The sequence below is a fragment of the Lissotriton helveticus genome, chromosome 9 (genome assembly GCF_964261635.1).
Source record: "Lissotriton helveticus chromosome 9, aLisHel1.1, whole genome shotgun sequence".
NCBI lineage: Eukaryota > Metazoa > Chordata > Amphibia > Caudata > Salamandridae > Lissotriton > Lissotriton helveticus.
In genome coordinates, this window is record NC_136070.1 from 612,701,123 (window position 1) to 612,728,289 (window position 27,167).

A 27,167-nucleotide genomic window follows, 5' to 3' on the forward strand; every position below is an offset into this window, starting at 1 on the left:
CTCGTGACGCAGCATCAGCCCGGATGGTTCTCGTCGGCGGAAGTCTCTTCACTAGAGTCGCGGTGCGAGAGTGGGTGGTTCTACACACAGTGACGTACGTGTGACGCAGAAGTACAGCCCGGATGGTTTTCTTCGACGGAAGTGTAGTCTACATACGAGCGAAGCGGTGGTGGTGTTCGGATGGGTCGCAGGGATCGTCCAGGTGCCTCGAGTCCGGACGCCACCCATTGAGAGGAACGGAGGGGGAAGCGGCACGCGCAGCAGGTACATGTTCGTTCTGTGCCAGGGGGACCTCTTTCGGGAACCATAGAACCCAGCGGCGAACTTGGCGGGTCGTCCTCTCCCGCAGCAGGGGAAGCCGCGGTGTCACTCTGCCATCTACACTCCGGCAGGTCCTGGCACCCTGGCAGAGACGGCAGTGATAGACCCAAGTTGTGCCCTCCCCCGCGGGGTCGGGGCAAGCCAGTGTGAACCGGGTCCACCGAAGCCACATAGTGTAGGTGAACTAGCAAACATGGGTTTCCTTTTAGTCCGACTAAAGGAGTGTTTTCAGTGTGAAGCGTTCTGCGTGACAGCTGACTCTTAGGATTATTAGCCTCACTTTGCCTCAGATTGTGTGAGGCAGGGTCTCTGTCAAGCTCCACAAAGGTTACTTAAAATAGATCCCTAAGGCCTGCATTACACTCTTGAATATAATTAACTTCAGAATTGAAACAAAACTAGAGATGGTCTGTCACAATCGTTGTGCATGGCTTCAGGGAAATCGGTCCCGATGGAATGACTGACACTGTTGCCAGTGTTTGGTAAAACGAATGAGGAATTGTGGCTAGAAATGTTATAATATAGTTTGCCATGAAATATCGCGTTTGATGGGTACATTGACGAAAACATGTAGAAATCACCTGTTTGGCAACATGAGGAAGTGGTAAGTGCCCCACTGTTTCTTGTATTCTATTTAGAAGAACAAGAGCCCATCACATGAATAGTCTTTGGTACCTCTGTTGTGATGGGTCGTATTAACTGTTGTATTGCATTCTTAATTACATCTTGGTGCCTTTACGTGGAGTTAATCAAAGCCATGTGGATAAACAATAGGTACTACATGAATGGTTTGCTAAGCACTCGAACCTGCAAAGTGCCATTGTTTATGCCTGGCACCTTTTTATAGGTACTTTTATTACTGCCAGTAGCAATTTTCATGCTGGGACTTGTAGGCCCACATTTATGACCAGGGCCTCTGGAGTTATGTGATACTGCATCAGCAATATTTTCCACATAATCATATTTGCTGCTTGTCACATAATCCGCCATCTGTAGGGCAATCTACAGATTTTAACAAAAAAAATTGACTCTCGCTTAAGCGGGTATAAGTTATTAAAAATGCAGGGATCCTTATAATCACTACATTTAATGTGTTAGTAAGCGTTACAGGATCGACCTGTAAACAGTAAAATGAGCTGGATGGAAAATACGAAGTAAATGAGACTACAACCTGTCTTTAGCACTGAAATGCCGCTACAATATTTGATGGGGACCAACCATATGCAGATCAGTTTTAGCCCTGTCCCTACACAAGCACAGTCGAGGTTGAACTGCAATGCCAGTTGCGTGTGTACTCATTCAGATGGACGGCCTATCCGTTTTGGGGCTGGCTATGACTGGTTTCCATATAGGGGGGTCTCTGCTGCGATGGCATACGTGGTTGTCCATGGGTTTCAACTCATGGCCCCGGAGCCTCTACCCAATGCTGAACATTTCGTATGCCACATACAAGGAGTCAACAGCGCAATGACTAGTCAATGAGAATTCACAAACTGTTCAGTAAAAGACACCCAGATTTCCAAAAGCTAGCATGACTTGCAAATGTTAGAATGCACTGTACAAAAGCTGGTGGCATAGTATATGCCATTATCTACTTTAAGTGTTAACTTGGGTACATTGGTCTACATTTACACTGTTCTAGTTTTATAGACATTTGCACTGTTAAGCTCTGGCTGGTTTACTGTATATCATGAATATCTAGGGTAAGCTGAAACCTGCATTATATGTACTTGTATATTTGGACCTCCTCTGTACCTCTGGTTGGGCCTTGGACTAAGTGTTACAATAGCTGAGACAAAGAGACCGGGTGGCCAACTCAAGATTACACAGTGCGTCCAAATAGGTAAGTTGGGATTGTGCCCCTCTTTGGTTTTGGAGCATGTCTAGTTTTTTCTTGGACTACTCTCTCTCGTTTGTTCAAATTCAAAAGCAAAACTTAACCCTACAATCAGTCCATTATAGACGTACCTTACCACACATCTCTGACAGCCGATAATTGGGTTTTCATGAAGTACGCAACAGCAGTCTATTCTCAAGAATTATAGCTAGATCCTGTGCACACATACACAATTTCAACAAGAAATGCAAATATCATTTTCAGCAATTTGTACAGAGTTCTTGGGTGATGTCGTAATTTCTTTATTCCGATGGAAAACGCAACCAGCCGACACCTGTTTCGTCGGGGATAAGTGATCCCACGACTCTTCAGGGCTTAGGGAAGTTTGACTGAAAGCTGTAATGTCCCTATGTCTGTGATAATTCCAACCCGGTAGGGCACAAGTTAAGTTATTAAGTTGAATCCAAAGTGATAAGAATCAAGGCGTCTGAGAAGTTGGGCAGCAATGTTGCATGATCCGAATGCAGATGATAATTCCAACCTGGCAGAACTCGATGTGGGGAAAAGTGCGCAAAGCAAGTGTCCTGTGAAAATCTGTAATGAGCTAGTAAACAGCTTAATCCGCCAAAAGAATACACGTGAGTCAATCAAGTATCCCTATAGTCTAAATACCAACAGTATTCCCCTATTTGTCAAATAAGAGTGCATTCAAGGTGGAACACGAGTGAGTGTTCACTGTATCCGTTTGGATACAGAGCAATGCGAGTGTCCTGGAGAGGCTGGTTCTCTCGGTGGTGCCACTGAGGTGGAATTATCACCGGCATAGGGACATTACAGCTTTCTGTCAAACTTCCACAAGCTCTGAAGAGTCATGGGATCACTTATCCCCGATGAAACACGTGTCAGCTGGTTGTGTTTTCCATCGGAATAAAGAAATTACAACATCACCCAGAATTCTGTACAAATTGCTTCGAATGATATTTGCATTTCTTGTTGAAATTTTGTATGTGTGCACAGGATCTAGCTATACTTGTTTGCTGTAGGGTTTCCCTACAGTCATTAAGAGGTTACAAGGGTCTCCTCTTCCTAGGTAGCACCATACGCACTATTGCGACCCATATACACTTACATATATTTGCTGTGCGCCATTACTTCCTATATACCAAAGTCCTTATTCTCAAGAATTAGACCACCCTCTGTCGTTTTCATTGTCATACTGCAACAGGACCTGTTAATGGTCTTGCCAATCTCGCCCACACCAAAGTCAAATCGTTGGATAAGCACCGCTAAAACAATTGCACTTTGATGCATTACAACAACATGCACCATAGGGACACACAGATAAAACTAAAATTAACATACATCAGACGCACAACACTGCCATATAGATCAATGAAGTGGATTTTACATGTATATAAAATGCACAGTATCCCCTCCTGTCAAACTCAGTTAACTTTCACAATAAGTTGCACATACAATTTTAAAACTTGCGTCTGAACAAACCGCAGCCAACTAAATACCACATGACGAACCAGCAAATGCCTAGTTTTCCAGTTTGATAAATGGCCTTTGGAGAATTGTGCTCGAAAAGACAACTAGATAAGTAATGCGCTATGGTGCCATAAAAATGGTGGTTAGCGCTATACAAATGCACAAAACAAGAGTACTTAAACATTTGTGTAAGGGGTACGTGTCAGGAACCGAAGATTTTGACTGGATATTTATCAATGAAGCCAGTTTGTCACATGATTTGAATGACAACTCATGTGTGGGCCTGTTCTCCGTGGTGTATTTAATGCAGTTTACGTAGTGAGGCTCGAGTGGGTAATACCAAACAGTCATGTGGGTGGCCATTACAATGATGTGGCTGTACTCCTATAAAACGTGCATCAGAAAATTTAATGTTTCCTCGCCCATCTAAATATTGTTCCTTATCAATTGTGTTGTGGTCAAAATGTTGATATTGCGCAGTATGTACCTGTTACAATACAAGTCGCTTGGCACTTGAGTCATCACCTTATGTCCCAGGTATTGGGGGCGGTATCTGGTTGTGCCAACCTTTCACCAAACTGGTGTGAGCGCATACCTCGTACTTCTTGCGAGGAACACGCTCTACAGTTCTGTTTTGTGTTAAAATGTGATCACGTTCCCACACGTTTGGTGTACCGTTTCTGTCCCTGTGATTACCCTCTCATAGCACCTTTTCTATCAGTAAGTTGGTTTTCCCAGCAGAATCTTCTTCCACAGAAGCATTTGGTGTGTTTTTGGCCATGATTGACTGTCAGTGGGTATTGACATAGATAGATAGTGGAGTAGTGTGGCTCACTGGTTAGAGGCAGCAGGCCTGAGAGCAGAAGTCAGCCCGGGACCAGGGTTCAATTCCCGACGCGGCAGGGTTGTGGACCTTGGTCAGCGGACTCGATAATTCTCGCTTCGGTGCTTACTCTAATCAGGGGTTCCACTCGGCAACTCTGGGCATTAGCTTGCCTAATCTCCACAATGGCCCCACCAATTCCGGGGATGCCTGGCTCCACCTTGGGGACTCCCAGCAAGGGACCATCCCACAGGGAAAGCCAGGACGGGTTCCCCAGAGTTATACAGCGCCGGGACGCCCCGTTGCTGGGGCAGCTGTGCGCTTTACAAGTGTACTACATTTACATTTACATTACTTTGGGTCAGTGGGAAAGTGGTCATGTGGTCTTTTTTCAGAACACCACTAGACAGAAAGGCGCTAATATTTTGCCTTTTATTCTGTGTTTATCACTTGCACTTTATTCAGAAAATCCCGACACAGGTTTATCCAAGAAAATAAAATGTAAGTTAAAGCTTTGAATCCCATGTACAGGTTTTTTTTGTTGCACAATTATTATATTGGAACATTGAAATACCTCTTACTACCTCTGTTTAGGGCAGTGACGCGCTTGCATTCATGGGAACAATCAGTGCAGTTTATAGTGTGCATTTGGGGTACGTTGTCAGTTTTTTTTTTAATGTATTTTTTATATCCTATGTTGTAGGTGTTCCCGGGATGTGCGCGATGGCCACCAGGGTAGTGTAGCGTGTCATGGGATGCAGCACTCTGTGTGATGGCTAAAGAGGTGTGAGAAGGAGACTTCATTTTATGGTGGTCAGATAGAAAATAGCATGCTGTCTAATTGAAGGTGTACCTTATCTGCAGATGCTGACCATGAGTACTATCAACTTGAGTAGGTTTGTGCATTATTGGCTATCAAGGTCCCTGTGTAGCTGCATTCCCCGTAGAGCCGGGCACCCTTAAACATTCAGATCGATGTTCTTAGATGCTTGATAAAACTGCAGGTGGGTCTTATTGAAAATAGTGTCTTAAAAGTCCTTCATCCTTCTAATGAAGGCGTTAAAAAGCTTCCCCTAAATGTTTATATAGCTACTGTCTGGGTATAACCTACAGCAATATTTAATTTGCTTACTTCCAAACCACCCATGTCCACGCCCCATTTCTTGTTACTATTATATGAATCAGTCATGTCACTGTATAGTATTTCCTGTTTCCGACTACGACTCAAGATTGCCTGTTCAAAACTGGATCCTGAGACCTTGTCAGGACGGCATGCATAATCCAATTGTCCCGTTTGAAGATGTCACCTTTAAAGAGGGCGCAACTGCAAAATCTTATATTTTTTTTTGTCGTGAGAGATTCCGATTCCATCTAAAAAATATACCTCTGATAAGAGCCGCAAGTGAAAGCCGTAAGTGCGTTTTGCAAGGGAAGTTTGTGAGTTAGAAATAAAGTTTGTCCGTGGGTTCTTCAGTAAACGAGGACGTTGCTGAGTTGATCGGGTTTAGGGTTCCTTTTTTTTGCTGTAATTTTCTACATATGGATTTGTTTCTTTTTAGTTTTTCGAGTGATCTAATTCCCTGAGGGTGTCTGGTGAATAATGAGAAGTGTTTCCAAATCTTCTCCGAGTATTTCCGAAGTTCTTAGAACGTTGCATCATACTGATGCTTCTCGCATCTGATAACGTTTTCCAGCCTTAGTCCGTCTTCAAAGAGCATGACAACGGGGTTGCTGCTGTAGTGTCTTCAGGTGGACCGTTGCATTCAGTAGCCATTGGATTATTCTCCCCATTCGAGCATGCAGATGTGTGGTACGTCTCCTTTATTTGGATCCCGGAAAGACGACTACAGGTTGTCGCTCAACAAGCAGCTGCAACAGGAAGTTGAATCAATCTCTTGTAATGTTCTGTTTCACCTCCCATTTTTTCCGTCCTTATTTTTGTAAAAATATATATTCATTCAGTTTGTCAGCTCCCTAAACAGTAACATTTGCCAAACGAGCAACGTCAAAGCCATTAGGTTGGCTGTCTGTGCCAGACCTATTGGCTTTGCTAGTGTGTGTTTATTACTGTCTTACACACAGAGGTTAGTGACTTGGTCTGGCGCTCCCATTCTGTCCCTGACTGTCTGCCAGGCAAGCCTGCTGCCTTAAGAATGGCGTTTTTCCTAATTTTAGTGGATGATGGGGCCCTTTTCACGGAAGAGCCTATTGCATGGGGCTTTGGTTGTGTGGTTCGTAAAGGTATGCTTGGCTCACGTTTGCTGCTCAGGAAGTTGAATACGGTGCAACTATGTTTACGTTTAATAGTTTGAATGCTAAACGCTTTGCAGGGCTGTCAGCAACTGTTAGAGTCTTATTGTGCTTTTCCTCTTTGCTTTAAAAAGTTTTTTTTTGGGTAGGCTGTGTAGGTCTCCAGGCGCAATAACAACAATTCTAACCTTTTGCAGTGCTAGCTGGTACTTAAATACATGTCATCTCCTAATAACTGAAGGCTTATAACTTTATGCTTTTATTCTAGCACTGATGCTACAGAATGTTGTATTTGATGCAGATTACGGTAACACTTAAAAGGACAACTCCATTATTTGCCGTTACACTGTGCACGCAGTGGGTAGACGCTGCAGCAGCGAATTAATAATAAAAGAAATTGAGTCTGTTAATTTATTATACCAGTCGTGGAAACGAAGGAACAGTGCAGTGGGGTTGCCAGGAGACCGTTGCTCTGGTAGCTATTGGCATCTGATGCTTTCCTTGCTACCTACCTCCATGAAATGGCTATGGAAAATGCCGGAAACAGGTTGGCTGAAACTAGGTCAGTGATGGTATCTTGGAATATGTGCATAGGTGGCATGGTACATTGTAACTGGTGTGTTTTATTTATTTTTGTACTTGATCTTTTTTAGGTCTGGCTTGGGAGTGAAGACACTTGTTACCTACTGTTAACAGCTTTTTAAACTATACATAGTGGGCTTTGGCTCCATCCAGAGGAGTATTTCTTTCTGCTTCAGTCTGTTTGCTGAATCATTCCTCCCTCTAGGAATTGCTTCTGTTGAAATGCACAAACCATTGCCTCACACTTGAAAAGTACACTGGTCCATCGCACCTTTTGTCAAATTAGTGTAGCTCCTATTTGCATTTTATCCAGAACATTTCATGGTCCCCCCCCCCCCCCCCCCCCCGGCATTGGAAAAGCCACATGTCTGGCTTCAACATGTGAAAAAACTATCAGCACTTCTATGCTTCAACAACCTAAAAAGATTGTATGCTTAAGCATCTGTGTTTTGTGACTCTTAAATAGAAAAGACCTCGCTTTATTCTGGGTAAGCAGTTGGTTCACAGCTATTTTCCACAAATGGATCATTTGAGCCTATAAGTTCGTAGCCAGGATGTAAAAAACGTGCTCCATGGTTCATGGAGTATATTTAGAACTTTTTATGAACTAACCCATCCAGGTGTCGCCACCTCCCTTTGAAAAGTCTAACTAGTGCTTTTGAATCCCAGATAGCCATCTCCTGCACACTTTTTGTGTGTAGGTGATATGCCAAGGGATCATGACCAGCAGTTCTAATTTGTAAGCCTCTTACGTTTTTAGAGCCTGCTGGTGTGGGGTAGGTTTAGCTCCCCTTACCATCAACAGTCGCATAACTTGCAATCTACTTCTGAATGCTCTCTTATCAGGATGCTTCTTACAGACCACACACGCGTTTATGCGGAGTCAAATTCTTTTTTGAGAAAAGTGGATTCAAAGCCATAGTAATGACAGAATAGTGCTACTTACAAAAAGAAAGTATTCGAAGTCCCTAAGGTCAGGTCTGTGATTGTGAACTGAGGCTGGGCACTGGAACCACTCCGTATATCTGAGATTGGCATTTAGTTTATTATTGATACCTCTGGAGGCTGGTGCTGCTGCTACTGGGTTACTTTCCTTTCCATTGCCCATGAAGTTCAGTTAGACAAAGGGTTGGTCCTTGGAGCCTTGTAGCTTTATAACAAGATACTATTCCCCAGAAATACAATTCCAGTAAAGACGTCCAGCTAACTTTTATTGTTGACAAAAATACTACTACTTGATACTGTGTTTTAAGAAAAAATATATTTTTGTTCTAATTTATTTTGCATAGCGCAGCATTTGCCATTCCTTCGTTTCAACCGCGTGACGGATTTGTGCTTGTGAGTTTACCTAAAGGAGGGTCTTTGCATGGATCCAGAGTGTATTATTCAAAGTTCGCCTGGTTCAAGAAAGTGTGAATAAAGTGTTTTTTACGGTGTTTGCAAACTACCAGTCTCAACTGGCAGGACGTGCCGTTTCCTTTCCAACGTGGGAATTACACATCCTAGTTGGTCTCAGCAGGCTTAACAAAATGTATCTCATCCTTAGCATTTAACTGCTCACATACTCTATCAGAGGAGCCAATATCAAAATAGGTTTAAAAAAAAAAGCTATCACATTGGGGGGTAGCACTAAGTGGGTTTGGTCATGAATATTGTCCACCTTTGTCATCTGTGTTTATTAGAAACAAGCCCACACAGTACATGGGGAAGAGGGAGGACAAACGCAATCCTAACTACCCGGAGGTGTTGCTATCCTTGCCTTAAATCCCAGCTCCTATGTCTTTCCCATCCTTAAGTCCTGGGTGGTGCTGCGTTTTTATACTTGAATGCCCGAAGCTGCTATCCTCACTGTTGTGTGAGTGACCGACTAGGTCCTGGCATAAAGAGAAGAAATCCCTGCAGCGCTAGAAATTGTCTGTGATCGTGATGCTCTATTCAGCTTTATTAATGCGCACTTTTGTACTACACAATTTTTGGGGGAATTATATTTAAAGGTTACTTTCCAGATGTCTACATGTTTCTCTGCCATGGCGGATTCATCAGGACCATTGTCTGTTTCAAGACCGAATCAATTTTCATATACTCTTTTGGCTGTTATATAGAATAATACTATCAGTGCTCAGGCACAATAGAGTACAAGTAATAGTTTTAAATTATCTCAGAGATGCCTCCAGAAAATGCATACAGGTATACGTTGCATTAGTAGCAAAATGTCAGTGCATCGTATTTGATTTCCTTTGTAACAGTGATTCACACTGAGTTATCATTTACACCTTAGTAGCGAGGGCTACAGGTTTTCCATAGTTAGTCAGTATTTCACCGAACCTGGTTGGTGCTGCTTCTCTAAAGTGATCACTTTTTACATGCACTTTGTCATTTCATTTTGGCTCCAATAATAGAGTATTTGCACAGTCAAATGTTAGGGATAGAACACTTATTTTTAACACTTATAGGACCTACTTATAGGACCTACTTGGAGGTGTGATTCCAATGAGGTGTAATGTACTTAGAGAAGCAGCGCAAATATTTTTATACTGTTGAAAATTTAAGGGTGTATTTCTCCTTATCTTGTAACTCCTGTTATTGTGGTGTTCTTTCTAACTAGCTAAAACCTTTTAATACACGTGTACTTTATCACTAGCTTCTATACAGCCTGAGTCTGAAGTTGTATTTTTTTTAAAGAAATGTGACTGATAGACCACAAAGTCCACTACATGAGCAGTTTTCTTCTCAAGTGCTGTCCTGTGCAGCTGCAAATATGAATCCGGTCAAAGCTCTATATTGATTATTGGATTCTTTAAAATGGGCTCCTCTGACAAGTAATTTGTGAGCAACTTGTAGCTGTCCAGCTACCTGGAAGGAGCTCTTTTTGCAGCGCTGGCCACCAAATCAGAAGCTTCTGCTTGGGTTGAATTAATATATATTGCCCAAAATTGAAAAGTGTGTATGTGAGACGAAAATCTGTGCAAATTCTGAACCTATAAGCTGATGTTTGGAGGAAAATCGTTAAATGTCTAAAGTATATTTAAAGCTGGCATCTCGGTGATAAATCAGGAGACTTATTACGAATATCTTGGTGACTGGGGCATTGCACCTATGGCTGACATATTGCATACGCTCCTGCTTGCTATACTCTTGTGTTTAGTAATGGGCTTGGAACCTGCCCATTACTTACCATTTTTTTGTCATCTTTATTGCTATTAGTTGCTACCTTCCAATTGGTCAGCGCTTTCAATGAGTCACTTCCTTTTCCTTCTGTGGCGTAGGGACCAAGCACAGATTAATGATGCTTGATTAGTGTCCCTCAGCTGGCAATCAGCTGCTCACACTGACTCCAGTATTATTTCTTGTAGAAAAAAAGTGCTAGGACGCGGTCTACGCTGGCAGCGTCATAGTACATTTTTTTATATTTGTATTTTTTTACCTTCTTTCCTCCCGCCTCTCGTTCTTCTTACCTAGCACCTGCCCTCCTGTCCCAGTTTCTTCTCCCACCCGGCCTCTGCTAATTCTTCCGATTTGCAGGGAAAACAAATCGATCTGAAGCACTGGCTGCTTCACAGTGCTTTTATTTAAAAAATCATAGTTATCCACGCCCCTCCAACCACACCCACCCGGTTGCCCCCCATCGCCCAGAAGTATCAATGTCTACACTCGTCCAAAACCTTGTGTTTTTAGCCATTTTTCTTTTATGATTAGGTTTTCAACTCTTATGTTTTTTTTACGCTTTAACATCTGCTGCACATCAACATACCTTATTTTCCCTTTGTCCCCATTTCGTATGCATTTAATATTGCCGGCAGCAACTTGCTTTGTGCAATCCACTCTCTTCCCTTGACACCTCACTCGTACCACCATTGGCTGCATGCCTTATGCTGAGTGCCAAGCTGTCGCTGTTCCACAACTTGTAGACATTTTTGCTTGTCTCTGCACCGAGAAATCCTCTAATCTTACGTATTTACTTGGATAGGAAGCATCAGACTGCACCGAAAAGGGCACTGCGCTTCATTACTCATGGGGGACCAGAAATCACCCCAACCTGCCTCCTGCAACTCGTGGGAGCGCTTTGTAAAGGATACACAATTCAGCTTTGTTGTATCTGAAGTGCAGACTTTTGAACATGCTTTTAAGCTGAATACCTTGCTTGCCCGTGGCATACTTCCTCTTAGAGAAATATTTATTGAAATCTACGAGTTGTTAGAAAGAAATGTACTTTTTGTGACAGGGGTGTCTACTTCTACGGGGGAAACCTCATTTATCCCACAGGCAGAACCATGAAGAGCCTTTACTTTGCACTCACTACCCTGACTGCGACATTACCATGCGTTCCTCTACCACGTAAGTCGTTAACAAAGACTTGCTTTAGGGGGAGCGTTGTTGGACTGGTGATGGATTTTAAGTCCATCACTTTTCATACTGATACACGAATTGGAATAGTAATTTATAATATTCCAAAGTACAGTGCTCCCCCCCGGCAAGTCATTGTAACAACTTGTGTGGTAACGTCAGTCGGGGTAGTGACTGGGGAGTAAAGGCATGTGTGGGAAATGCATGCAGTGTTCCTTCATACATTCCTTTTATGTTGTACTGCTTCTTTAAAGGCTTTTCATATAAGTTGAAAATGGTGGTCTATTTTAATAAAACATTAATTTTCCATAAGGTGGCATCAAGTCTTTTTATGACCTGGGTCATCGGGGCAGGGGGGATATGTTAAGGAACACAATGTCACTTGCTGCTTGCAGTTCTTTGGGGGTGTACTTTATAAATGTGCATTAGTCTCCATCCATGTTTAAAATGTTTTTTCCAGATCATTGCTTAACGATGAGCCCAGAGGGTTGTTGGGTCTGCCCTCTGCAGACCGTGTTTACACGCAGCTTAACCACATCTATGTTTACTCCTTAAATGGTTTGCCGCCAAGAAAATGCCTTCCACTGCAATCAGCTGGCTTATGGACTGAGCTGAACTGTATTGCGATAGCCCCCAGAGTAAAATGCAAGTCTGCTTGCGCGATCAATATCTATGCCCTGTCCCAAGAGACACATACTCACTTGTGCAGCTCTGAGTAGGTGCGACTCCGTGTGCTACCAGTCAGCATGGTGAGCTTTGCTGGCCCATCACAAGGTGTTCTTTTTCAGTATAACTTACTAGTATTACATTGCCAAAGCCAATAAATAGCTCGCCCATAGGCGAGAGCTATTGGCTTTGCTAGTACTTGTTTTACATTAATGCTTTTCAACCATGCCTGATGCACAAAGGTGATCAATACTGGTAATCTTGCATAGAGTGACCACTAATATAATCTTGTCTGACACAGAAACTTCAGCAGACCCTCTCAAATCGCACACAACCTGTATCTTCCAAGCAATTAACAATGGAATATCCTTGACATGTGCACTCCATTTCAACACCTGCTACCAAAGTGTAGTCCAAAAAAGTACTAAACCAGGTCAAATATACATTAAAGGGTGCACAAAATGACAGTTTTAGGAAAGGAGGCCAACACAAAACAAAACTTCCAAGATGTGTGTAATTTATTCTTGTTTTGATGCAATATTTTTTATAAAAAAAGATTTATATAGCACATAACAGCCAATGCGTTTCGTCCAACACCCTGGGCAAAAAAAAGAAAATATCTTCTATTGTAATGTAGGTCCATGAGCCCGTCCTTTATTCAAAGATGTGTATAAATACAACTCCGCAGAACAACAGTACTCTGAATTGTTAAACAGACGATGTGGTGTAGTAACCACAGAAATGCGTAAAAATTCTGCACCAAGAATGAATTCAAAACGTCCGATTTTTCAGAGCAATGGGGTTGAATCCGCCCCATAAAGGCACTTGTACTGGTGCTGCAAATGTCAAAGTGAAGCCGACGTCTGGGACACTGAAGTTCTGTTTTGTGTTGGGCGCCTTCCCTAAAACTGTCAGTTGGTGCGCCTTTTTATGTCCATATAATCTTGTCTGACATGGTCACTATTGCAATGCTAATATTCGTAGCTCTGGATGATTTTCATTGAACTGAAGTAGCTCCTACTACAGAAAAGGTTGGAGACCCCTGCTTTATGATAATGCAGTAATACTTTGATATTATGACCCCCCCTCCTGCTATTTGTGTTTTGTTAACGACTCAGATTTGATCTGTTTTGTGTGTGTTAGTAGCAGTAACTAGTTTCACTCATTCGTTACCATAAAGCAATAGATTCTTATTAAACAATAACTGAATTCCCAATGCTGCCTTTATTGGCTTGTATGCTGTGCTGATTAAAGGGTGAGGAGGTGTTTATTTAAAATGTTTATCTACATGTGGTTCTGGAAGGGGCAGCAACTGGACTTAAGTTTCTGTAAAGTTTTGAAGAAATAGTACTAAAACTGTGAAGTTCAACTTGCCCAATGCACCGTAATGTGGCTTATGTGCATTTCATAGTTTTGAGATTTTCAGAGCACCAGTTGTCTATTTTGGGTGTCCAGAAAGCTCTTCTTGCATGATGACCTACTGTGACCTTGACTGCTAAAGCATGTACTTGCCTCTGTCAAGTAACAGTTGTGAAGACACTCATGGGTTCGTAGTATACAAAGTATGTTCACGGTCACTGTATTCCTGTTCTTTTTACTACATATTTAATTGGTTACTCCATGCATCATCTTTTGTACCTTGGATCATACTTTTTGTCTACAAGGACATTGCAGAACATGTGACCTTTACATGCCATACAGTTAATGGGGTGGTATGTTGAGCATTAAATCTCTCACAAACAGTAGGTAAGGCCTAAAACAGGAGCCCTACCCACATGGAGGGAGGGGGAGACCTTGGAATAGATAGGCAAAAAGGATACACATTCCATAGAATACAACACAAGAAACCACTTTAGATATTTTTGTAGCCAAGGTATCTAAAAAGTAAAAAATACTCAGACAGGCCTAGGCGTTCCTTTATTCGTAGTCTGGGTGGGTGTGAATAAAAACGTATTGCCGAGGATGTGTCCTATGACCCTAAAATCACTGTCTTCATGTTTCAGCCCCTATTCTACGGCTTCTCTGGTCCAGGGCTTTCATTGGGATGCATTTTACATTAAATGCCTCGGTATTGCCTACTATTCATGTTGACATGTGTACATTAAAGGCATGGAAGTCTACATTTTCTGAAAGGTGAGTAATCTTACTCACCACGTTGTAGGATCACTATTCCCTTCTTCCAGTCTTCGAGTACCAAGCCTCCCATTTGTCTGTTAGGTCCCGCTCTTGCCCAGTTTGTCGCAGAAGTGCTCCCGGGAATAGGGTTGAGCCCATCCTGGGGGTGAGGGTCAGATCAGATGATGAAGCACGTTACTAAAATGGGTGAGGGTCTTAATAAAAAATGAATTTAAAAAAGCTTTCTTTCTTTTTTGATGAGTGTACGGGCATCCACATTGGATACTTTTCCCAAACTCAGGTAAGGGATACCTCATGATTTGCTGAGCATTTAATCTCCGTTTACCTTTTAATTGATGCCTCACTGGAATTCAAAATCAATCCAGGCGAAAAAGTTTAAGCCAGACCCACGCTGCAAGAGAAAGTTACTGCAATTGGAAGCACGAGGCTGTGGATGAGTCCATGCAGTTCCTAGTGTGCAGCCCACCTCGAAAATGCCAGTCACAATGACCGGCTGCCGTCCGCCCTCGCCCCTACTGACCGCACCGAGCAAATGGCATACAGTCGAGTGCATGTAGGTACTGGGGTGGAGCTGCCGACTCTGGAACTGGGGAACCAGGCTCGGTATCGGCTCAACATCCTGTGAATCTGGGCAAGTTACTTAATTCTACCCGTTTTTGAAAAAAAAAACGAACGTGTCCTTGTGAAATTTTTCTGGTGCTCATGTAAAGCGCTCAAATACTTTCGGATCGAGTTCGCGCTATATTAAACTGCAAAAAATGGGGAGGGGGCAGAAACATTAGCAATTGATTGATTGTAATTGAATGGCTGGGATGGAGGCGTCCAGAGAACAGTAATACGCAGTAGTCCGGGATCCCTCTGGTAGCTGTGGGGGTTTATTGAGATACTGGTTAGTCAGACAACGGGGTTGTCATTCCTTGGCGTCAGAAAAAAGAGGAGCGAGTTTGGGTGGAGCAGTCTCAGTCTGAATCAGCAGCGAGCTTCGAAAAAGCTTACCCACCCCCGTCTTTCGCCCCCTCAGCCACTCCGGGGGGAGAGGGGAGGGGGCGCTTCTGAATTGGACGAGTTCATGAAACCCGCTTTTAGCTGTTGAATCATCATCCCCTGTGCCGCCTCTGCTGCTCACGACATCCCCGGAGTTTAGATTCTCCACAGTCGGATTCCTGCGAACCAGTCAAACAACAAAGCGGGGACAGTCCTGTGTGATCCTCTTCTTGTAGCTGAGTAACCGCCTTCGTTTATTCACACAACCGAATATGAATATTTATATATACACTGACATTAAAGTACAAAAAAAACCGGGACCATAAAATCGGTAGCCATAGTCCTAGCAGCAAGTTAACTACAATTCTGTCCAGCCCGTAGGTCCGAGTCCATGCGAGCTAGAATATTGGTGGCCACGGCAGGGTTTTGTACTCCTTCATTCTTGGTCATAACCCGCTCCTTGTTAAGAGGGATGTCTGCTTTTGTTAATTAAAGCATTGGCCCTGCTTCTGGGATCTTTGTTATGTCGGGGGGTGTGTGGGGGGGGGGGGGGGGGCGGGACGAAGTCACTGACAGGAAAACATGTACATTAAGCTCCTTCAGCGGCTACTCAGTTATTTTGTGCTCCGTGAAAAGGGCACTCTGGAGGAGCAGTGGTATACAATTCAGTGCTGCTTCAATGTAACGTTTTAAAATATATATATGCATCTGATTACCCCAGAAAGTGTATTTTTGGGGAAGGGGCAACCATATAAAATCATCCAGACCATGAGGTAAATGGAACATTACAAGGCAATACGTTATGTCAGCCTGGCACCTTCCACGAGTCCCAAACGTTCGCTTAGAACTCTCATTAACAGCCCAGAACACCATCCCAAACATCTGTTTTCCTCACAGAAGGTAACATTCATACCACACCTTAATGGTATGGTCATTGCAAAATAAAGTAAAATGAAGCAACCTGCCTTCCTCTTAAAACGACATTTCACCAGTGTAATAGTAGTGGTTTGAAAGGGAGCACGATTGGAAACGAATAGAACTTCACCTTAAAATCCACGGTTCTCACGTGTGTGTTCAAAACAGCTGCCAGGTTAGCACAAAGCAGTGCTGATGGGTACCGGGAGCCCATGAGCCGGCCGCCACTCTGATTCATGCTGTTCTGGTATGACATACTGGCGAGCAGGAGTGGTAGGCCCGCATTCCTGGCGCTGTGTTGCTATGGACTGCTGGGATAGGATTTATGTACCCACCATGCCCGCAGGCATCAGACGCGGCCTAGTGGATGGTGTCTCAGAACTGAGTGACTGACTTTGTACAACTACGTTTTCCTTTGGTAACTCAAGTTCGCCACTCTCGTGACTGACTTGTTCGACTTGCAACTTTTGTTTTGACATATTTATCAGGCCTAGCGACCGACTGAGCTTTGCACGGACTAAGGGCACCCTGTACTAGTTAACAGATTGTCAATTCTGTGGCTTGGAGATCGAGTTCTTATCCCAGCATTCCCACTTAATCAAACTCATTTGTGTGATCTTGGGGAAAACCACTAGTGATTTGATAGAGCTAATGGTAAATATATATCTTCGTTGCTTTTTTAGCTGAATCGCCTTATGAATGGCTAATACTTTGTTGTATGTTTGACTGCTTTTAATAAAACAGTGCATCTTCCTGAGCTCTTTAAGAGTACACCTCACGTGATGCCTACTTCCTCTCCACCTCGTTTCACCCTATGAAGCCGGGAAAAGAGTCCCATTTTGGAGCCATACCGCATTTGTGCTATGTGCTTTTTTACGCCCCTTGAGGAGCCTCTGTTGATTGTCTCGATTTATTTATTACACTGAGGTTTAGGGATATAAGACCCAGTGGCTGTGCAGAGGGAGGCATCGCGTTTCTGAAGACTTTCGTCTCCATAGGGGAAATAAATGCCTAACTCTGTGGAAGAGCACAGCAATCACACCGAGTGACTGGCCCACGAGCGCAAACTTCTGTCCGTCAGAACACTTGGCGCAGCAGGTTGAAAATGGGCTGGCCAAGGTCACATGCCACTTTCACTTAGCACGTGCCCCCCGAGAAGACTCATTGAATCAACAGTTTCCTTGTGATAAAATGTTCTACTCTTTGCTGTCCGTCTTTTAATGCCCATCGCAGGTGGGCAGAAATCTCAATTGGCCATTAGCCATGCATTGCGAGGCAGTTGCTTCATACTTCAGGTTTAGTCACAACCCTTTACACCCACCCCTAACACATCAGCTAAACCTAGCCATGTTCCTTCCACAAGAGCCCCCTAGGCATGACCTTTAGCAGCATAGATATTGCTCAGTGTTCTGTAACAACCCAAGACCTGGTTATTCTAACTGTCCCACTCGACATTGGCTATTGACTGTCTTTTCCGCCCACGCTGGGAAGCCCTACTTGGGCAATAGTGCCCTTTATAAATAGTTAACGTAGAAATAGAGGCTAGAGCTTGTCATTCAGAGAGACCCATGCCCACCTCGCTGGTCATGTCAATGCAGTTGCAAATGATGTGCTCTTGTTAGACACTAGAGGTCATTTGAAATAACATTTAGAGTAGGTGGGATGCTGCCACTCAATGGCTAATCTCATAGCCTTTAATTGCAGCTAAGAGACCCTAAGCCCACTTTCAACATACTGGTGTCTTCCCATTTGTAATGCAGCAACACAAAGTCTGTGCTTCCACTTTAATCTCTACAGATGCAGCAGTCAAACATTCGAATTTAGATAATGAAATCTGGTCACAAATCAAATTGGTAATTATTTTGGAAAAACACTTTTTCTACGGACTCATCTTGAACTGAAGCCATATGCACTAGTAGTATATTCTTATGTTCTGCAATTGCCTTCATGCCACCAACCCTTCTGCTAGGGGACCATCTGCTGTATTACAGTCCACATAAAACATTCATTGTCTCCATTCTGTTATAACTAATGAACCCTTTCTTCCCTCCCCTATTTCGTTGTATCTCTTCTCTTGGTTTTTGTGCCCTCATTTCACTTTTTGTCCAGGCTGTGATACATACATTTCTTAATAAGATAAATGTAAGATGTTTCTTTTGACCCAGTATAGCGTCAAACTAACATCACTTTTTGTAACCATGTCGTACTTTAGCCATTTTTTGATTGTTGTTCCCACTACCTCATAAGAGCCAGCAATTTTGAAACGCCTGAATTGATTTTAAAGAAACTTAAATCAGTAGTGGTGCATGCAAAGACCACCACCAAGTCCACGCACCTTAACAGGACAGATTTGTGTAAAATTTAGCCGGTCTGTAGCACATTTTTTTTGTCTTCAATTGTATATTAACATATTTGAATCTCTTGTTGCAGATTCATGTTGGCCAAAGGAGTGAAGCGCAAATTCTGTGAAGTAGATGGCAGAATGGATGGTGGGCCAGGGTCAGCAGGCGCCTGTACGACGAACTCCCTGGCTGCTGTCCAATCCAACTCCTTGCTAAACATATCTCTGGTGAAATTGCACCAAAGTTTACGGCACGTGGAGCCCAACTTAAGACACTTGGTGCTAGTTGCCAATACCTTGCGTCGTCTTCAGGGGGATATGCAAGGAGAGCAAGGCAGTCGAGGTGATCCGAAGAGTGATGTGACCACTTCCAGAATGGATGATTCATCAGTTCCTATGCAGGCTAGCTTACCAAGGGAGAAACCTGACCCCACAGACTTTGGCAGGAAGTTGGCTATGGAGGATCAAGAGGAGAGCATCCTTCTGTCAAACTTTGACACCTCTTTGTACTCCTCCATCTCCACTATCTTGGAAGACTTAAGCCACATAGAGGGACTTTGCAGTTCACCTCTCCAGGTTGACGAAGACCAGCTTGGATCTCTGAAAGCCAGTGCAATAAGTGTGAACGGACCTCGTGAGGACTTAAGTCGCTCCTCACATGCTTTAGTTGGGCCTCTGGAACTGCTGAGCTCCACTAGCTACCTGGACGATAACCTCGAAGACATATTTGCAGACATTGACACTTCCATGTATGACTGTGACCCCTGGCCTGCCACAGGCTTATTGAATTTCAGAGCCTTTTCAAACGCTGAAGACAGTTTTTCTACTGCTGGTCAGAATGGAAAACTGGAATTGTCCGAACTTGATTACCTGATGGATGTACTTGTTGGAACTCAAACCTGCTGACAGACTGACAACGACAGGTCAATTAGGGACAGCAGTATTAAACAATGTGGTACATCTCTGAAAGTGAAACTGTTCATACCACATGTGTGGTTTGATTTTTAATTTATATTTTGTAGCGCAAGTCCCAGGTGGCTAGCAGAAAATTGTCTTGGCCAATGTCAGTGTTGCTGGAGGCAGTCTAGCCCTGCACTAGAAACACAGCCGGTGAATATTTAAGTAAATCATGAAAGAATGTAACTTATGCTCTAAGTGTGAATGAGAATTACACAGTAGCTGTATTAAGCACGATTGCACATGCATAGCAATATGGAACTCTGCTGCCAGACTAGTGACATGGCACCTGACCAAGCACCAGTTTTTACCAAGTAACACAAGATCAGTACAGTGATTTTTCCATTGCTTTTGAAAACATGATGGAATTGTCATTACCCTGTGCTATGGTGAGTGCACTGACTGGTCTTTGGGAGTATGGAAAGAGTTCATTGAGTCCACTGAGAAGCGTCTCTCTTTTTATAGTGGGGTGAGGGGTATCTGAACATTCTGATTGGATTGTTTTCAAACCTGATGGCAGCTTCTGATTAAGCACGAATTTTCGTACCAGTTTTACATAAAGGAAAAGTCCCTTATTTGAAGATAGCACCCTTCCAAGTTGTTTTTCACAAATAATATAAAGGAGTAGAAGTCATTAACTGAATGTGAACGAGATCTGGCTATAAATTGGAACCTCCACGCTTACCTTTTTTTTCAACATGACCTCATAATGTATCGCTTGTCTGAGGCCACCCTAGCAAATGAGTCTATTTAGACCTTCATGCAAAGTCTGCAGGTAATACATTATAGTGGTTATTACACTACCACTCATTATTGCCCCTGCCCTCCAAGATATACCTGGAGAAAAATAAATGTGTGATTAACATGCAGTAATGGTTGCTAGCCATTTTGCCCCCCCCCCATATGCGTGGTGGTTGGTGGGGGATTTGTGTTATGAATGTGTTACTGCACATTTATCCCCTGTCCCTTTTAAAATCTGTTTAACTCAGCAGTCTAATAGAGGCTGAAGATTCTACATACTGTTTGTGCTAACAGACTTCCATCAATACACATGTGAAGAAAATTATATGAAGCAATGAGTTTTTCCATGCAGTCTCACCCATCAGGAATATGGATGGACGTCTGTTTCACTGGGCATGGAAGTAGGGCATAGGTAATATAGATCCTGAAATGCCCATTTTACAGACAGCGAGCATCATTAATTATTTCTTTTTAAATGCCTAACGCACACATCTTGCTTGCAGAGGCTCAGTAATCCACAGAATTACTGTAGGAAACCGGTAATTAATTGCTTTACATTTGTGCACTGGTCTTAGTGTTGCTCAAGAGCACGATAGTTTGAAACTAGTGGTCTGTACTGCAACTTTGAACAAAATGTACTAGTCTGAATGTATTTTTTCATTAAACCCTGTAGTGGAGGATACTATGCTGCCTGCACACCACAGGACTTTTTTTTTTTTTTTCTCTGCCTTTTTTCTGGGCGTTCATCTATTGCTGGATGATTATCCTTGCCAGTAAGCAAGTGCCGACAAAAACAAAACTACACCATGGAAATTACGGCGTTTAAATATCCAATTCAGACCAATTTTGAATGAGGAAGATGCATTGGCATAGCAAAAACTGTAATTAGCAGTTTTGACTCTTTCCTGTAAAACCCAGTTTATCTTCCTTTTACGGCTGATAACATGGTCATAATTGACTTGCGTAATTGCAACACCCGGTGCTTATGACGATTCCCCATGTAAAATTGTGCAATTCATGATCTATAACTATTTTTTTTTTTTATGCGATGTGGTGTTTCAGTTGCTGGTGATAAAAGCCAATTCTTAAGTTATAGCAAATCGTTGTTGTTGGTGTCCGACAATGACAATAAGCCATTGATACAGATCAAAAAAAGTGTAAATATATGTACATATATCTCAAATTCTTATATTTTTAATATAACTTATTGAAGCTTGGTGATTCAAGAATGCCTTCTCAACAATTCAGAGCTGCTATATTTTCAGGTTGCGGCATTGCTTCATTTTCTTCTAAGATTTCCTTTTTTGGTGTAAATTTTAGATTAGTTTTGCCTCCTGCAGTTCGGTTTGTAATTTTTTTGTCTAAGTGATGATAGTCACGTGTATAGATTTTTTTTTTTTTTCCCCTGTTCCGTTCTTGAATAATTTCAAAATTCTAATTATGTCAGTATTTTCTGAATGTTGGTGTTTTTACAGTGTAACAAGAAGGCCTACCGTTTTTTCCAATGTCTCATTTTCTGTGACAGAACCGGACTCCCTATACTTCTGTAATTCCGAAGTTGAAGTCTCAAAACAGTTAGGAAAGTCTTCATTGAACCACCAAATGTGTTAAAATGTCATGACACTGGCAGATTGTGTGCTATATAAATAACTGCATTACCAACAAACATCATAGCATATAAGCTGGAGAGGAGTGATCTCTGCTCCCTCCTCATTTCACCATGCCCGCTACTCCGGAGAGAGACAGATTTATTTGTTGTTCTTGCCAGCTACCAAAGTTCTCTTATAAGACTTGTAACCTTAGCCCAAGTTGTCAGACACTTGAAAATCAAAGTGGGCACAAGAAAAGTATAAAATTATGTTTTCGAATATATTTTCTCCTGGGCAGTTAATGAGACATGTCTCATGTTTGCTACTGAAAACACATGCAGTGGAGATTGTCTGCAGGTCATTTTGATTGCAGTTGCTAAGCGGGCTGTTGATTTAGTGTAAAAACTTATTGCTACGCCTTTTCCCGTGATTTTCTTGCAGCCAGATCAACTCGGTCTTCATACTGCAGCTAATTTCATGATGGAAGTTTTATTACACCACGCCCTGTACAAATAGTATCCTGTATCTTTTTTTGAAAAATATTTAATTAAAAAGTCAGCTCTGCCCTCTAATGCAGACTATTTCATTGTCCTACTGTCACTTGAATTGCAAACGTGGATGAAGTGCAAGAGGCGGGGAAAAAACAGTAAGGGGAGTCGAGTCTGCATAAAAAAAGCTCCTTCTCCATCAGCCCTCTGATATTTAGACATTTTCTACATTAACTTCGTAAAAGCAAATTTACACATAGTGTCCCTAATATTTGATTGTAATAATTTAAGCCCTTTACATAGTGATAACCTGAAAGCAATACAACATCTCAATATGTTGGCCATGGCTTAATCTAAAGACTGGACCTTTAAAACCCCCTTTGCAGGATTACATCACAGCATGTATGAGACCTGTAGCCTTCCCCTTCTCTTAATGGTTTGGTTATTCTATACCAAAAACATGTAGCACTACATTCGGAATGTGATACTGGACTCCCAACAGAATGGCAAGAATGTATTCTTCTGTTGCCTTTATAATTTTTAAGCTGTCTGTTCACCCTCACCATCTCTCCCATGTGTTATATCAGCAGGATGGTTACTGACCATTTAATGTGCATTTTTTTCTACCATAATGGACAGTGACCATAGCATCTGCAGTGACCATAACATCTGTGTACCGAACCACCCTTCCCAACTGGTTATTGGCTTACCGTGTACTTGCCAGGCAGATCTTGCTATTGATAAATCCTTATAAGGAAGGTTCAAGGAAATACGGCTGAAAATTTCAAGGTCAATACAGGTAGATAAAAAAAAAAAAGAGGCAACAGGCCATGGGTACAGAAATATAGTGACTGTATTCATAGGCTTTGTAGCAAATGTAGTGTATTTTCACTTTTGATTGAGTTTAGCAATGTTTCTATTTGGAATATAATCTGCAGTGTAACATTTTTTACCCTTCTGGTCCATTGTTTGCAATCATTTGATACTGGTGCAGTGCCCTTCAAAGTGTCTTTGGTGTGACAAGTAAAGCATGATCTTAAAACAAAATGTTCCCCTGTAGCTTTTCACTGCATACTTTTGGTGTGCTACCTGGGCGCTGCACACGTATCTCCCTTAAAACGTCCTCTGGAAATGCATGCATGCTCCTTTCTCTTAAAGCGTTTGTGGTTCGTTGACGGGAGCAGCTGTTTTAACATTGGAGTGAACCAAATGCTCTGCAGTAAAGGCCTTCAGCATCTGAATTTTATTGTTCTGAACTTTTACATTTCTGTTTGTTCGAATACCAGTTACATATTTATCTCTTCTAAATATTTATAATTTAATAAAAGTGATTTATTAGATCATGGACTGCCTGTTAGTTTTTCTTGTGGCTGTGCATTGAAGTCCTACAGAAAATACCAGTAAGCCTTCTGTCCCCACAAACTATGTATGCAATATAAACATAAGTATCCCTATTTAAAGTCTTGAAGGAGCGCTGGATGTAAAATGTAGGTTTCTTGAAGGGTGCTGACAAAGGGAAGAAGAGTTGACTGGGAAGGGTGGCCTTGGTGATGTTGGCATTTCTTAGGATTGTAATTATATGAATTCCTTCCCCTATGTCTTGTGGTGGTGATTGTCACTGGGTACCTGTTGAGTATATGGCAATATATCCCATCATCTGCCTTCTTACAGCGGTTTTTACTTGCAAACACTTTTTTTCCTGAGATGCATACACCCACATGTAATAAAGTCAAAAGGCGGTGGGTTATGTGGGCCCTCCAGAAGTATGATTGTGCCCTGTCTTTTGTGGAGCCTTGCTGCCAAACTCCTTTGACAGTCTCGACTTCAAGGATGCTTTCTGGACAAAGGAGTACATTGGAGCTGTAGTTGCTTTTAGCTTAATTGGGCTCATAAAGATCGGCAAGCTTTCTGCTCACTTCTTTCCAAGATGGATGTCAGTAAGTCAGAGTAGTGTGTTGATTGCGATACATGAATTGATCTGCACGAAACAGTCATCCAAGGTCCTACACTTTGCTGTATTTGCTCCTATCTGACAGGCCTCACCCAGTTGGTCAGCCTGGATCGATCCCCTTTACCTCTGATGTTTCAGCCCCACTCTGTTCAACGCTTACATCACTCCACTTGCCAGACTCGTCCACGCCCACGGAATCAACATCATATCCTGATGACACCAAGCTTATATTCTTCCTCTCTGACAAGAATCTAAACACATAGACCAATTTCCCCGTCTGCAAGACAGAAGTTGCCAGATGGGTTAAAACCAACTGCCCCAAGCTCACAGACAGACGAAAGTAGCAATCTTAACCCCTTCAGCGCGGCGCGAATTTTCACGCTGTGCTGAAGGTTCTATTGAGCGGGCGGGGCCATGCCTGAGCGGTTCCGTCATTAGCACAGCCCAACCGGCGCTCATGACGAAACCGCTCCGTCATGAGCACCGAAGGTATTAAGCAAAACACTGTGCAATGGTACTCCACTTCGTGGCCTACTGAAATCGGACCCACACGCCTCCTGGCAACCTACACAAAGAACCTCTGAACAGTATTCGACAAACTTAACATGACATAATAACTAAATGCAGTCTCTTTTTCCTCATGCTCAAGAAGGTCTTCAAATGGCTCCCCGCCAACACTCAGACTCGTCACCCCAGCTCTCATCACCAGCAAACTGGACTACAGAAAAGCACTCTGCCGGAATCAAAGTTCAACTGACCAGAAGACTCCGGACCATGCAAATCTTAGTGGCCAGGTTCACCCTCAATTCCCCACCCCGCAGAAGACTGGTCCCACATATCTCGACAACTGCATAAACTTCCACGAACCTACCATACACCTCTGCTTGGCCAGACTCCTTCTGACACACGCCTGCCCGCCCCATGCACCGAACCAGATCCGGTGGTTGTGCTTTCTCCTACCTATCGCCTAAAGCCTGAAATACGTCTTTTAAAGCATCTGTGTAACCCTGGGGGGCACCGCAAACTTCTGTTCTGAATGCGAGCACAATAGAATCCGGAGGTGCGAATCGGTCTCGTATTCGACTTTTGTGGGGCAAAGTGTGCAAGATTAGGTGATTTAATAGAATTTAATGCTGTGGGCCGTATTCCACAGGCACGTTGTGGGCGCGTGGCGACAATCACCATTGTGACATCTGGGTTCTCTCCCAGTCATCGCCGCAAGCTATTCGTCCTCGCCCCTCCCCCGATCCACCATTTCAGCGTCACCCCCACCCCCCAACCGAGGCCAGCGCAGGGTAGGAAAAGGATTGGCGGCGAACACGCCAGAAAATGTATGCGACTTCAAGCTTAATGAAGCAAGGTCGACAGATAGAAAATAACGACCTATGGATGATCTGCTCACTCGATATGCCCTCGGATCTGTTAACCGCTTTTGTCCTTTGGTGTACATAAACATTCGCATTCTCTTTGAGCTTTTACACTAAATAAAACGGCCCGTATTGTTAAAGAAGAGGCACGGGACTATTCCCACAGGAGCCATTTTACATCGCGTTAGCTACCCGAGAAGAATACAAATAGCCTCCCCCAGTACCTGCGTGACTTTGCAAGCCTGCGACAGAGTGCTGCTGTTGCTGCCGGCTTGCGTAACGCGATTGCGTAAGAGGCGGCACGCTAATGGCCAGGATGCAAGACCTTGAATGGTAAAGTACGTCCGGAGCAGGAAGCCTGTAGAAAGGGCGCGGTTGCTATAGGATCCCAGTCATGCTTCTGGCACGAGACTTTCTGGTGTGGTCGGAATTCCTGCAGGGTGGATGATCCAGTCATCCATACACGCCTTAAAGTTTTTATAGTGCTGGTGAAGGAGCTGAAGCTGGCAGATTTTTTATTTCGTACAGGTGGGTATTTTTTTATTTAATTACGCATATATTTACTTTGTTTTTTCGTTCCGTCAGTTAAAACAACACAACAATGTAAAGCCAGTACCATGCTTGCGTGCTCCTAAGTAGCTGGCCCTTCTCCCACCTGAAAATTGCCATGTCCAGTGCCTTAATTTCTAACCACTGGTATATAACCGAGCCTCACCGTGTACCACGTTTTTCAAGGACTGTAGTGCAGGATCACCTTTATCCAGACAGACATGCCTTCAAATTGGCCTTAAGCTATGAAAAATATTGCAGGCAATTATTTCCCCACATATACATTCTAACATTTCTGAAGACTTTTGGTGGTGTTTAGAGGGAAACAGTTGGAAGGTTAATTGCCTCATTCACTTACATTTAAGTGGAGAAAGTAAAAATACCCATATGTTTTGATAGATTTTTCCAACCACAGCGCCCTTACCGAATAACCTCTCTGAGGCTATCTAGTCTAAATGCAGAGATTATTCGTAGCCGTGCTCCTGCACACAGCTTTTTGGCCGTTTCTTGCTCTGCTTTGGCTTCATACTGACTAGAAGTGATGGAAGAGTTGTATATAAATGCCACCACATGCACTGACATCTGTTCCTTTTTTTCCTGCACCTTCTGATGTGAATCTGGGGCACCACTCTTTACTTTATTGCATTTCTGAAGCCTCCCAACTATTCACATAGTGTGCTAGGGAATGCATTCCCCACTGAAAATGACGTAATAAAAGCTTTGCAGCAACTGCAGGATGCAGATGTTGGTCATGGATCTGCATAAGGTGTACGTGTGGTGCCTAGGCTCAAGACAAAACTCATAAGTCTTATGAACAGTGTGCCGTATGCTTTCA

General features: G+C 43.0%; 1 protein-coding gene across 1 annotated transcript; it reads left to right on the forward strand.

The window, feature by feature from the left end:
• The first annotated feature begins 106 nt into the window (after positions 1–106).
• LOC144781679 (SERTA domain-containing protein 1-like) lies at positions 107–23,808 on the forward strand. The gene is made up of 2 exons (XM_078660652.1): positions 107–264; positions 18,780–23,808. Exon 2 carries the CDS (start codon positions 18,784–18,786, stop codon positions 19,594–19,596), a length of 813 nt encoding a protein of 270 aa, XP_078516778.1. The 5' UTR covers positions 107–264; positions 18,780–18,783; the 3' UTR covers positions 19,597–23,808.
• The last annotated feature ends 3,359 nt before the right edge of the window (positions 23,809–27,167 follow it).